At 44.1% G+C, this 14,637-nt stretch overlaps 1 protein-coding gene and 1 long non-coding RNA gene across 2 annotated transcripts; both read left to right on the top strand.

Annotated features, from left to right (window-relative positions):
* Window positions 1-968: 968 nt before the first annotated feature.
* On the top strand, window positions 969-2,739 carry LOC115404731 (heparan sulfate 2-O-sulfotransferase 1-like; the record flags this gene model as incomplete). The annotated part of the gene is made up of 3 exons (XM_030114121.1): window positions 969-1,062; window positions 1,470-1,696; window positions 2,650-2,739. Coding segments are annotated over 3 exons (411 nt in total), but the record flags the coding sequence as incomplete, so codon positions are not given.
* A 2,268-nt stretch (window positions 2,740-5,007) lies between these two features.
* LOC115404717 (uncharacterized) lies at window positions 5,008-5,458 on the top strand. Its single transcript, XR_003933370.1, has 3 exons — window positions 5,008-5,058; window positions 5,135-5,270; window positions 5,346-5,458. It is a non-coding gene; the product is annotated as an uncharacterized LOC115404717 (long non-coding RNA).
* The last annotated feature ends 9,179 nt before the right edge of the window (window positions 5,459-14,637 follow it).

The following is a 14,637-nucleotide window of genomic DNA, read 5'->3' as shown; positions in this document are numbered from 1 at the left end:
GAACGTCTATTCACATAGCTGAACAGTAGATGGCGATAATTCCTTGTAAAACGGTTTGACACCCACCCTCAGGATTTCGTATTGGTTATTTTGACCCCATCTGTACAATTTAGTGCACTGCTTGACTTTTTCTGGACTTCACGGGAGCAGTGCATTCATGCCAAGAAAAATAAGGTATTTTAGGAGCTTCTATGTATTATTTGAATATGTATGATTTTCTCAGTTAGTGTTTGAATTTGTTTTTAAATACTGGATAACTTCATGAGGGCCCCGTCCTGCCCACCCGCCCCTCATCAGCAGGCTTGGCTCAGTGAAAACAGCTGACAACTAAAAAAAGTCAATGCCTCATTGTGGTTTGAATGTTCTGGCCTGCAGGTTGTGTGTTTGACAGCCCTGCTGTGGAGCAGTGGTTCCATCCGGAGGGACCAAACGATGGAAGCAGGTGTACAGTGTGTGTTGCTGCCCATTCTGACAGCAGCGGGTTTCAGCTCAGGCACCACAGGCCCTGTAGGGAAGAAGAGGGACGATGGAGCTGGGCAGGAGTGGAGGAGGCGCAGACACTGTGGGTCTCTGGCCCTGAACTTTGACCCCCATAAGCTCCCTGTGCTCCCTCACTGTGACCCCAGAATCCTGGATGGGTCAATGTGAAAAAAGCAATTTCCCAATGGGAATGAATCAAGTATGACTGGGTAGTTTTTGTTTTTCAGTTTGTGGCCTTTTCAGATGTCATTCCATCATGTGTTACCCTCATAAACTTGGTTCTATTTCACAAAGTTTGACCTTTCTACTGTACCAGTATTGATGGCCACAGGTTACTCAGAATTCTGACTTTATTCTCATAATAATAAATCTCCATGCAGGACTTCAGGGATTGATTGTCCGCGGGCGGACATGCAGACTGGGCCTCAGGTGCTCTTCCCATATGGACACAAACAGCGTTGGTGTAACATGCTGGTTGATGTTGTTTTGTTCTGCTCCTCCTGGCGGTCCTGGTGTTCGGGGTGTCCGTGATGCTGATCGAGAAGCAGATCCAGAAACTGGACGAGTGGAGAGCGAAGCTCGGTGAGACGCTCCCGGCCGTGGAGCAGTCGTTCTGAGAGGCGTCGCAGAAACACAGCGGCTGGTGTTCGGTCTGGAGAACTTCGGTCCTGCTTCACCACACCTGATCGCAGCGAGGAGTCTGATTCTGGGCCTCCCGGGAGCTTCTCAGTAGATCCAGGCAGACATCTCCCAGGGGGGTCCGCTTCTGCCATGTACCATGAGACAAACGTCAATTCAACTTTTTACTGACATGATTAACAGCTAACTGGCCAGCAGTGATATAGGGGGAGGCGGTTTATTAATAATAACCTTCCTGCTAAATTTGTTACCATTTCAAAACGCTAGTCACAACTTTCTTCAAGAATATAATGGTGTCTGCCATCAGTCTCTGAGGAGTCCTCACATGTCCTGCTCTCCGTCCCTCTCAGAGAGCGTCCTCCTCAAGCCAGAGGTGGCTGAGACTGAGCAGCGTGTCGGTGAGGACCAGCCGCCGCCGGCCAGAGGAGACAACACGGTCATCATTTACAACAGAGTGCCCCAGACGGCCAGCACGTCCTTCACCAACATCGCCTACGACCTCTGCAGGAAAAACCAGTTCCACGTCCTGCACGTCAACATCTCCCCAAACAACCCTGTCCTCTCTCTGCAGGACCAGGTGAGCGAGCAGGACAAGCAGGACTCCAGCTCCCACACCAGCTGGTTTCCATTCACCCTGGTGCTTCTGATGCAGCAGAGACAAAGGGTTCAATAACACATTCTCTGGCGTGGCTGCACGCTGCTGTGCTGCTTCAGAGAAGTTCTGCTTTCAGATGACAAAGCTTTAACCACGCCCTGAGCAGGGCTGGGTAATAAAACTATATAGATATTGATCACTAAATAACTTTTCCTCCGTAGACATATGAAACACGGCCAATAAGCTTTTGGATAGATTCCATATTTCAATGTTTTGACGGATAATGACAAAGAGCTGCTCCCTGCTGAACCGATCATGTGTCTGGAATAGAGCCATGCCGAGGAGCAGCCGGCCTGCTGCAGCCGTGGACCCCAGCAGTGGGGGGACGACCTGTCCTGCTCTCACTGTGCTCCAGTCTTCCCTCCACCGTCCAGGAAGCTGCGACCGCACTCCGCCCAGCGATGCCAACCAATCTCCCAAAACTCTCGAAACACAAACTGAAATTCAGCCGGCTTTTATCCCTTCTTGACCCTGAGAGAGAACTTTGAATTTTCATTTTTTTAATTTTATAATGACAATCAAATAACCACTCATTTGTTGTTTTTAGCTTGGACTGGTTTGTTGAGATGTGCGACTGTGAGCCAGTATTATTAGTCTTAATCTTGACTGCCTGGATACACAGCGCTCAACTCTCTGTTTTTGAACATCACTAATCTGGAAAACTTTAATTTGTCTACAGAAGTCCTCCTCAGTCACTGTTGGGCCCACATTGCTTTCTGTTTCCTTTGGGGAAAGACAGCTGAGCTGACTCGGTCTCACTGAAATGTCAATCTGGTAGAAGCTTTCAGTGACTTCAGAACTTTTACATTCATCTCAAGCACCAAACTGCAGCTACTCTTTTCCACATTAAGCTTGTTTTAATCTGTCATCTCCAGATTCGTGTTGTGAAAAACATCACCTCATGGAAAGAGAAGAAGCCCGGCTTCTACCACGGCCACATGGCTTATCTGGACTTCGCAAAGTAAGATCTTTCACTTCCGCTGGTAGTGATAGTATTCACAGTACTTAGAAATGGTCAGTTTGTATTTGTCTGGAGGATACACTTCATATATTATCAGCTCTGATCAGAGAGAGTAGTCCAGCTCTGCTCCACTGTCACTCCTCCTTAATAACGCCCTACTAGAAATAAGCTAAATATTCTTAAATCTGGGCAAATTTTCTTGTTTTGAGCAAAAAAATCTGCTGATGGGGTAAGCACAATTTACTTGGCTAGAATTCTTTAAACTAGACTATAAATCTAGCCACTTTAAGACCATAATGTGTCTTAAAACTAGAAAAAAGAGTCCAAAATGTAAGAAAATTTGCTTCTAACAAGCAAAGAAACTTTGTCGTGTAAGAAATATTTACTTAAAATCACTTTTTTTTTTGCTGATAAACTGTATAAATGCATGTTTTATATTGATGTCTACTCGTTTCTGACATTACTTTTACAATTTAGTGCAAACTTGTTTAAAATCCTATTTTTGTGACAAAAACCGAAGTGGTTGAACAGCTTTACTACATTTGAATTTCGTGATTGGCTGGATGATGGCATCCAACGCATTTCATGTATACCATTGTTGTAGCTTATTACTAGTAATTCTAGCTCAATATTAGCTGTAGTGTCTTATTGAGAAAATGTTAGATATACTTTCTTAAAACAAGAATAATTTTCTAGAACAAAACTTGCTTGTCAAGATTATTTGACTTTTTAGACAAAAAAATAAGAACAATATCCCTGAAATAAGATTATTTTTACTTTCTTAGAAATCCTTTTTTGCAGTGTGAGTGTGTGTCTTCAGGAGGGCCTGACTGTAAACCTGAGAAGCTCTGGATGCAGATCCCTTTTTTCTGCGGACATGTTTCAGAGTGCTGGTGAGAGAGCGGGACTGACTGCTCATGGCTGCTTCCTGATTGCTTTGTGAAGGTTCACTGAACACTGAATGACACTCGTAACCACAATCTTAAACACCCTCTGATCTTATTGTTTCTGTCCATTTTCTGTGGTAAAATATGCTTAATTTCATTTGAAGAAATTCACGATGATTGTTATATGTCATACAATGCATAACATAGTTAATATAAGAAGAGACATTTACTGTGAAAGGTCATTTTGGCTTCCACTACACAGTATGTTATTTTGATACTGCCTGCATGTACGCTGACATCAGATTGCAGCTGGAGATGATGGAAGCAACACAGTGTTTTGTGAAATCGTTCTAGTTACCATCCTCCTCAAACATGGGACAACACAGCAGACAAACACACAGAAACACAACAGTAACGTCCCTACAGTGGACAAAACCTTGATCATCAGACCTTGCCATCCTCACTCCCAGCCTCGTGGCTCAGTCAGTCCCCAGTTTCTGGGGGCTCGTCCGGTTATGATTAAAGCTACACAAGCAGTTTTACAAGCCACATTATATGCATTCATATTATAGTCCATTTCCACTAGACTATATGTAAGCAAGCAAGCACTCAAATAAAATGTAAGATTTCCCACAAATCCCCCTCTTGGCCAAAAACAGATTTTAGGACCACAAAATTAACATTCCTGCAAAACATACATTTCTGCATGGTCTGCAAGCATGTCTCCAAGTACATAAATAAATAAGTACATCAATTAATGAATAAATAAAGCAATGTTCAGACAAGCAACAGTTTAAAACAAAATGGTGTGATGAGTGTTGATACTCAACTGCCTCGGTGGACAACTGACTTCCCACAGTCCTCTCTTCAGGTTAGGAGGCCGGTGTGTCCTCTCCTCCAGGTATGGAGCTCTTCAACCTAGAGAGGCGAGTGTGACAGATGTGATACCACTTGGCTGCTTTCTCCTTCAGTCAGACAGCATGGGTCGTCCGGGCTGTCACTTGGAACGGTCCGTCCCAACATGCCTCTGTCCACCCCTTCTTGGGTCAGTGCAGGTCCACAAATCCTAGATTCACGTCCTACTCCAGGTGTTCATTGCCATCAGGACCAACCTCCTGGTCCTGGAAATGGTCTCCCGGTCTCTGGTTCCAACAGGGTTAGGAAGGATAGTTAAACTGAAACACACACGCAGGCGTGTGAGCGTGGCTCTTTTCTCAGCTTTCTTTGAAGGAAATTAGTTTCTTGTGTTTATCAGTTGTGTGTGTGTGTGTGTGTGTGTGTGTGTGCGTGCGTGCGTGCGTGCGTGTGAAGCTGCAGAAGGAGCTGAAGAACCTGTGTGTGGAGGAGGGCCAGCTGAAGCGAGCTCTGGACATGAAGCTGAACATCCGGCGGCAGAAGAAGGAGGTGAAGGAGCAGCACGTGAAGGAGGTGCTCGGGTACGGGCCTGCGCTCCTCCGCGCCGCACGCCGTCCACCGCGCTCACACCCCCGCTGACCCGAGCCGCTCTTTCAGCCAGTGCACCCACATCCACCAGAGGCGCGAGGAGATGGCCGACAAGATCCAGAAGATCTCCGGCCAGACGCAGCAGCTGAGGGCCGAGATCAAGAGCCTGAGGGACGTCTGCGGCGAGGAGACGGAGAAAGCCCAGGTACCGGCGGCCTCCCGCAGCAGCGGCAGGCCACTTCCTGTTCCCACGCTGACGCCTTCCTCCTGTCCCCTCCAGGCCATCTACAACACCCTGTCCGCCGCCGTGGACAAGCTCCACCAGCGCATCCAGGCTCACTCCAGAGACCTGAAGCTCGCCGCCGCCAAGATGTCTGCAAACATCTGAGCCTGTTTACTGTTCTCATATCTTCTCACTTTCAGAGCCTGATCAGACCAGGGGGGTTCCACAGTCTGACAGCTCATCTGTTTCATGCTGTTTTGTCTTCTGTTTAATGATTCATAAAGACAAACCAAGTCAACCATGTGTTTGGAAAAATTCTTTATCACTTGTCTTCATATTTTTCTCATGAAAACTTTGACGACATGCCGACTCTTCTGTTTTCCTGATCAGCCCCGCCTCTTTGGACTTCAATCTAGAAACACATTTCCACTCTGATTTCACTGTAAAGCTGATGCTGCTGCATGACGACGAAGAGAAAAGAACTGAGGCTGGTTCTTCAGCCGATCCCCGAGCTGACGGGGTCAGAGGTCGTCCTCCTTCGGCCCCCCCCCCCGCTGCTCCTTGATCCGAGGCGGGCCGGAGCCTGCTGGACCTTCTGAACGTGGAGACCTGAGTCTTGTAGTCCTTGATCTGGGTCCTGGCCAGACGCAGCTGGTTGATTTCGCCGATCAGAGTCATGTTCTGCTGGACAGACGGCCGTCACATGTCAGGAGATGAAACTCCAGCGTTTAAAGGTGCAGTACGTCACATTTTCAGTCAAAAAAAGAAACAACGTAAAACTATGTAAATGCATAGTTTGTCTTTTTTGTCTATTTACAGATGTGATGTAAATACATCAGCTTAACTCCTGGGACAATACACAGGTTCACGTTCTGCTTTCATAAGTGCTCAAAACTTGTTCAATAATTTAATTGACACAACTACAAATGGTGCTTCCACAGGTGCTCAAACCTTAAAAGTGTTCAAGTAGAAATGAACACTTATCCACCTCAGCTACAGTGTCAGCCGCGCTGAAACTCTCCCAAGAAGAGGCTTGGACATGCTGAGGACACCCAGGCCGCTCGCTCACATGCTGCACTGCTCACTGGGAAGGCTCTGGCTATCTTGCACAGACGGAAAAGCTCCTGGAAAACATATTGTTTCACATATTTGAAACTGATTTTGTATTGAGATTTTCTGTGTTTAGGTCTGGGGTTTTCTATATATTCTCATATAAATATCATACACAATAGGACAATGTTTTTTTACATTGTTTTTTTTACAGCAAATTAACTCAAGTAGGAGAGAGTTACACAACAACTTCAAGTAACATGTTCATGAATGACCTCTGAACCTGACATACACCTTAGTAGCTGGGGTTCCAGACAAAGCTGCTTCACAGTCAGTCTCCAGTCTCCTCCTCCTCTAAGTGTGGCTGCTCAGCTGTGGGAATACAAGGATGCTGGGAAATGACAGATTGACAGACAGACAGGTGCGCGCGCACGGACACGGGCACAGGCGCACACACACATACACACACACACACACACACACACACACACACACACAAAGCAGCACATTGTGCTTTCTTCTGACCAAATATGAGAAATGTAGAAATGCTTTCGGGTGACTGGGAGACTTCCCTCTTTCCATGTGGAGAATAAACACAGCTCTCCCCCGGTCTCAGATCAGCGTGACTTGTGGTCTGGTGGCGCCCCCTTGTGGGAAAAGGGAAGACGTGTGAATTGACTGAAACTCACACAGTCCAAACTGTACAAATGAGGATTGTTGTTCATGTAACAGATGATCAGTGATCCACCTCAATATCTGAGGCCCTTACACCAACTTTGAAAACACCATGTTGTTTGTAGGTCACTTCAAATGCCATTTGAATTTCAGAGCAACATCAGAAAGTTGGTCAAACAGTGCTGTGGAGAAGTGATTTTGGCATTGAAGGGGATGAAATGCTTGACAGACACAGACAAAAGAAGAGTGGAGGTGGTGTGGCGTTGTTCACTCACACCATTGTGGAGTTGCAGGTGCTGGAACACATGTGAAGCATAGATTACAATGGATTTCTGATGTACCCTCTTCTTAACCGTCCCTTTTTACCGTCTGGAGTAATAGTCTAGTGGTAGAGCGTACGCCTCTCACCCGAGAGCTCGTGGGTTCGCGTCCCGGCTCTGTCGTGTTGTTTTTTTCACTCATTGAAATTCTGGAATTAACTAAAACATTCTTCAAGTCAGCTTCATCAAGAAAGCACAACACTTATTTTAAGTCAATATTTCTTACACCACAACGTTTCTTTGCTTGTTACAAGCAAATGTTCCCACATTTTGGACTATTTTTTTTCGAGCTTTAAATGGGGCTGTATCATGCAAAATTCACTTTTTCTATGTTTTAACCTTGTTATATAGTTATGTACTCACCAAAAACACCCCCAAAGCGTTTTTTCTTTTTCCTTCATGCCTGCCTGTTTGAGCTTTGCTCGTTGCTGTGCTGCTCAGAGAGGCAGCCCCTCCCCTACCCGTGAAAACGCTCTGTTTCCCATGTTGACGTGGCACGGAGAAGATGGCTCCCCTGAGCCCCCCTCCCGCAGGCCCTCGGTCATCATTTGTAACTGGGATTACGGATGAAAGCAACAATGAAGCAAGAGCAAGAGTCTGAAGGGTCTGCGCTTGGTGAGTTTCTAACAGGAAAAGACGTTTTTGTGTGTCTTTGGGTGAAGAGAAGCTCGAGCAAAAGAGCTAAAGCTCGCCAGCGTTTTTGTTTTGAACGAGCAAAGCTCAAACAGGCAGGCATGAAGGAAAGAGAAAAAACGCTTTGGGGGTGTTTTTGGTGAGTTTTAGTTAATTAATTTTAGTTAATTCCAGAATTTCAATGAGTGAAAAAAACAACACAACAGAGTCGGGACGCGAACCCACGAGCTCTCGGGTGAGAGGCGTACGCTCTACCACTAGACTATCACTCCAGACGGTAAAAAGGGATGGTTAAGAAGAGGGTACATCAGAAATCCATTGTAATCTATGCTTCACATGTGTTCCAGCACCTGAAACTCCACAGTGGTGTGAGTGAACAACGCCACACCACCTCCACTCTTCTTTTGTCTGTGTCTGTCAAGCATTTCATCCCCTTCAATGCCAAAATCACTTCTCCACAGCACTGTTTGACCAACTTTCTGATGTTGCTCTGAAATTCAAATGGCATTTGAAGTGACCTCAAAACAACATGGTGTTTTCAAAGTTGGTGTAAGGGCCTCAGATATTGAGTTGGATCATTGATCATCTGTTACATTAACAACAATCCTCATTTGTACAGTTTGGACTGTGTGAGTTTCAATCAATTCACACGTCTTCCCTTTTCCCACAAGGGGGCGCCACCAGACCACAAGTCATGCTGATCTGAGACCGGGGGAGAGCTGTGTTTATTCTCCACATGGAAAGAGGGAAGTCTCCCAGTCACCCGAAAGCATTTCTCCATTTCTCATATTTGGTCAGAAGAAAGCACAATGTGCTGCTTTGTGTGTGTGTGTGTGTGTGTGTGTGTGTGTGTGTGTGTGTGTGTGTGTGTGTGTGTGTGTGTGTGTGTGTGTGTGTGTGTGTGTGTGTGTGTGTGTGTGTGTGGACAACCAATGGAGAACGTGTTGCAATAAATGAGGTGAAAAACATTTGTTCGCCTGCATCAATTTCAAGTTCTTGGCCAAGAGTCACAGACTCTCCTTCCTTCATCTGTCTATCAATCAATTTAACAAAAGATCAAGAAATATTCCTGCAGTATTAAATAAACTACATTCCCTTTCTCAAAATCTGAGGCTGTGATTCAGTGAATAAGCAACAAAAAAGTTCCTCAAAGGTTCAACAACTGCATTAATGATGTAAAAAACTTTATAAGCATCAAATTCAAGTTCTATTCAACTTCATGAGCATTAATAATTCAGTCTAATATATCTTGGCTGCTTGGCAGTTGTTTGTTGACTCTGCTGTGTTGAACCATCAGTTTAAACTCCTCCTCTGTTGTTTGCTCACTTGTCCAGCGTTCCAGCCCCTTCGTTCCAGATGGTCACCTTCCTCCATTTTTCATCAGATCACTGCAGAACTCTCCATTTGCTTCCTGCTCACTGGTACTTTGGCTCCATCTAGCGGCGCTGATGTGTAACAACAATCTGGTCCTCGATGATAGTGAGACCCCATTTGGAGAATTCAATTTTTGGAAAAAAACAATGCCTACATCCTTCTGCTCCACAGTTTAGTAGGTGGAAAGAAAATATGCAGAAAATTGTAACATATGAAAAATTATTGGCGAGAGTGAATAATGACATGGATAAGTTTGTTGAATCCTGGGCTCAGATTTTTGAAACATCTTAACCATTTTAGATACGGTGAATTAAAGTAAAGTACTCATTTTATATGTTAGTTTGGCCACATTTTGTATTGTTCATTGCTGTCTGTTTTTGTTTGTCTTGTTGTAAGTTGTGAAAAAAATAAAAACTTGAATTACAAAAAAATACAGTCCAGAGCTGACCAATAACTGATGACCAAAATGGCAAAATATGTGGGCAGGCCCAAAAACAATGGAAGAAGATACCAACATCAGAATGACATTTGTTACACATTTCAGAAAGTGAAGAATACATTTTGTGCCTCCTCTCAGGAGAAATAAAAAGCCAATGCAGAATTTTGAATTGTCTTTCCCAGATGGAATTAGAAACAAGAGCTTTGAAAGGCCGGTCACATAATTCGTCTCAGGATTCATATATTTCTTGCTCTTAAATCACATGAAATGTTATGTCTGTTGTGAGTTTTCCTACAATAATTGTACAATAAAACAATAAAAAAACATTTTATGAGTAACCTTATTGTCTTCAACATATTTTTATTTTCACAAAATGACATTTGAAAAATCGGGGTCGTCTTATAATCAGCATCGTACTATACGGTGCTCTCACTCAAGACTTTGGAACTTGTGAAACATATTTGGAAGGCAAAATGGAAGAAGTGTGTGTGTGCCTGTGTGTGCGTGTGCGTGTGTGTGTGCGTGTGTGTGTGTAACCTTCAGTGACTCTAAATTGTCTCTGTCAATCACCAATATATTTTATGTGAAAGGCTTTAAGTCTCACAAATCTCATTGTGTAAAAACAGGTGGAGACACATTTGTGGATATGAGTTGCTTTTGTTTGACGCTCATTTCCAAATAAAATGTCACTACACCATCACTCAAGGCAACTTGTTAGAAACTGTTTCTTCCAGCTGCGCAATATCGCTAAGCTCAGACCCATGGTGTCAAAGAACGAGCTTGAAATGATCCTTCATGCGTTCATATCCTCGCGGCTGGACGACTGCAGCAGCCTGTTCACTGCCTCAACCAGAAAGAGCTGCTCGTCTTCAGTACGTCCAAAACTCAGCTGCCAGGCTGCTGACCAGCGCCAACAGGAGGTCCCACATCACGCCTGTTTGAAAATCTCTCCACTGGCTCCCTGTTATTCCACAATGCATTAACAGACACATCTTCATCGCTTCATCTGCTTTCATCCCTGTAGAAAAAGACAAATGTGTTGTGAGCAACTGAGCTTCACAATTCCACAGCCACACAATGAAAGACCAACAATGCCAGTGTAGGGGCATTCCATCAAGAATGAACCAAAACTACATCAAGAGATCGACACACATCTGTCCAAAATTGTTCCCAACAAACTGATACTGAACTACAAAATGACATGAACATTGGACTGATTGCAGGACTGCTGTAATATCCTATAGTTTCAGCTCATCAACTATGACATACAATCTAAAACACACAACGACAGAAACGTTTGAGTAACTTACTACAACAATGTTGACTCGGTCAACGTGGCAGCATCTGCAGAGTCAGAGGTAGAGTCCAGATGTTTGGAAGCTGCTGCTGAAGAGCTGTCCTCTAATGGATCATCGCCCTGCTCCAGATCCTCCTCCAGGTCCACAACACATCTCTCTGAAGGTCTCTTTACTGCTGTTGCTGAGGAACACAAAAGCTCTGCAGCGGATGGCCCAACACTAAATCCTTGCAGGACGCCGTGGCCTGGACACCTGTAAGCAGATAGAATCTTCACTACAGAAAGTCCACCCATGTGACACACAAAGACAGCCATAAATTACACTGCAAGTGAAAAGTATTACAACACAAAAATGATTCCAAATGATTCCACTTCATCACAAAGAACTGTAGTCAGGGTGGCTCCAGACCTGCTCCTCTCAAATGAGGCTGAAGAATCCTCAAGGATAGCTGTGTGCTCACAGAGGGGGGCTGCAGGGGGCCGGTCTGCCGTGAAACATCCCTGGATGCTGGAAACTGTGTGGATGCACCGCTTCGGCTGGCCTACAAAGAGAGGACAGAGCTGACACCAACATCTTCTCAAATATGGACTCACAACAGCTACCAGCAGGGCAACAATGAGGAAAACAAACAGACACAATTGTAAAAAGTGAAGGGTTACAAAGACTGTTTCACTCCCAGTGTAAATCATATTGTAACATAGCCAAAGCTTGTTCGTCCAATAAACGTCACCAGTGCAAAATGTGTACTGTATCAACCTTCCACTTATTTGCTGCTGTGACCTATAAGTGAGACTCCAAAGCCCTATTCACATGGCAGGATGAAGACCTCAGGACCAATGATGATTTGTAAGCATTGAGAAAGATGTTTGTGATCTTGAGCCCAATGCGCAAAGTGTGTCATTTGTAAAGTCAGAACACCGTAAATGACCTGTCATATTTCACCAAACACCAACGTGAGAATGTGCGTATCAGTGACTGGGGCTGGTCGTTGCCACCATAGACATAATAAAGAGTAGACCCCGCTTGGGGCGCTGCGCAACGAGAAATACGGCCGCCATCTTGGTCCGGTCCAGAGGCGCATACGCTCCAGTCATTTGTGTGGAGATTCAGCCGGAGCTCTGCTGTGACACCTGTGTGTGGGACGGTAGCGAGCAGGGCTCAAGGAATAACTTTTCACAGACAGGATTTAACGTTTTTTCAACATCACACCTGACTGTAGAGTCATTTGCAAACAGCTGGCTCATTAACAATTATAGCAACTTTTAGGAACAGATTTGCATTAACTTGAAAAATGAGAATGAGAGGTTCTAAGAAACTTGAAGGAATAAAATAGAATGAAAAAGAAGAAAGTGAACTCTTAGATGATTTTGTGTTGATCTCCTGTTTCATTTTGCATATTTTCTAAAGACAGAAATGTGAGGAAGAAGTGAGAGATCGCTCTAAGGAGGGAGAATTTCCCAGCAAGAGACTCGTCTGTGCTGTATAGTGAGACTTCAGAGAGCAGGATTTCCACAGGACAGGACAAGGTTGTCCGCCTTAGAGATGGCGTTATTCCATCCATCTTTTTTTTGTTTTTCTTTTTGTACATATAGTCAAAACAATATGACTATGTGCATAGGAATGAAAAAAAAGCCAAAAGGCTTGTACAAATGCTGCTCCTGCACAAATTCAAAGTGAAAAGAAAAGAGAAATGACCATGTAAAAGCCGTACATAAGAAGATGACTTAAAATCCAGCACAAAAACAGAAAAAGAAAAAGAAAGAGAAAAAAAAAGAAAAAAGAGAAATCTTACAAAAATATAAACAAAGAATAAAAGAAAACAGACAATCTAAAGCAATTCCCATGTATCTCATGTATTGTGTTTGGATTAGGTCAGATATTGCGATATTAAATTGTTCTTTAAGTTGCTTTTGTAGTTGAACATAGACGAAGCAGGGACAGGCACATTAATATAGATTGTCTCCCATTGGTGACAGAGAAATAACTGATTCCAGCGTTCACAATGATCACGATAGAGAGAATCTGTCCAAACAGATGATCCCCCCTACCCCCACCCCCCAAAAAACAAAAACAAAAAGACACAAAATGAGTAGGAAAAAAGCCAAAACAACAACAAAAGAAAAGGGAAAAACAAGCAAAAAGACAACACGGAAAACATGCTTTAAGTGTGTTCCAAGTCTTTAAGTTTCCAGATCTCCTCCAAAGAGTAGGAGCATCACAATAAGGCTGTTAGCGTTGTTGAAGGGAAATATTCTATTGATTACATGGCATACATTACTTACTTATGACTTTATATTATATTATTATATTATTATATTATATTGACATGTGTATATAAATAGATAAAGATATATAAAATTAAACAAAATAATTACAAATATTAAATTAGTCTATTAAAACCGCCAGTTATTAATAATTATTGAGACAAAGCAGGAACCTGGCTCTAAACCTAGATATATCCCTGATTAATTATTAGACTATGGCATACAGCTCTGCCAGCATCTTCTAAAATATTATTTTATTCATTATAAACATTTGAAAACGCCAAAAATTGTGGCCTCTATCATGCCTCTTTGAATGACGTTTGCAGATGAAAAAAATGCGCAGTATTGAGCGAACTATGATTGATTTAATGTGCAAATAAAGTTGTGTTGAAGTCCCCCAGATATTATTTCGTGTTGAGTATTCGAGTTTTTCTCCAGTGGTTTTTCGCTCATTTGTTGAAAGAGAAATGAGTTTGTGAAAATAAAATGGAGAAATGTCCAAAGTAACAGAGTATAATGAAGCGATGCTAGCAAGAGTAGCTAACATTAGCTGGCATGCTAAAAGCACATTGAAGAGGTTACGGTGGAGGAAAGCTGGCAAACAGGATGGTGTAAAGAATGTGGGCAAAAGTAGCCCCCGCAGAGTAGCTCTGCGGTTCTAAGGTGGTTCATGTGTGTCTCGATCGTGTTGCAGTGGATCAGTATGTATGCTAATGCGGGAACCGAACTCGCTACCCTGCAGTCCCAGGCCTGTGTTGCTAACCGCAAGGCTACACTACGGGGGCCCAGTAGAACAAAGACAGAGGGCGTATTTAAACCTACTGACGTCACGAGGATGCGTTGGCCTCCAGTGCGCATGCGCCAAATCTCACTTCATTTCAACACACTGCTGCATCAAACCCCACGTTCAGCTTCATATGAAAACACACCGAAAACCAACTAACAAATGTCACCTACACTTTCACAGCACAAACAAGTCAAACACACCTGAAAAAGGGCCCAATCCTTTGCTCTCTGTGCCACCGACTCACCGGGATCAGCTCCTCTTCTCTGCAGACCCAAGGGCGGACTGGCCATCGGGAGCACCGGGAGGTTTCCCGGTGGGCCGCTGCCTCAGTGGGCCGGTCAGACCACGAGAAAAAAAAAAAGTCTGACGCGACACCGCCAACAGCGCTATGGTCCGCTCCACAAGGAGGCTGGACTGTCAGCTGGACAGCTCCTGATGCCATAGGCTGGTTTACCTGTGATTGCTGCTGATAGCCAATCACATTTCATCCCTGCGGTGGTTACGTCCCA

The sequence above is a fragment of the Salarias fasciatus genome, chromosome 17 (assembly GCF_902148845.1).
Source record: "Salarias fasciatus chromosome 17, fSalaFa1.1, whole genome shotgun sequence".
Taxonomy (NCBI): domain Eukaryota; kingdom Metazoa; phylum Chordata; class Actinopteri; order Blenniiformes; family Blenniidae; genus Salarias; species Salarias fasciatus.
The sequence above is the reverse complement of the archived record's forward strand: the minus strand, read 5'-3'. Positions and strand labels throughout refer to the sequence as shown.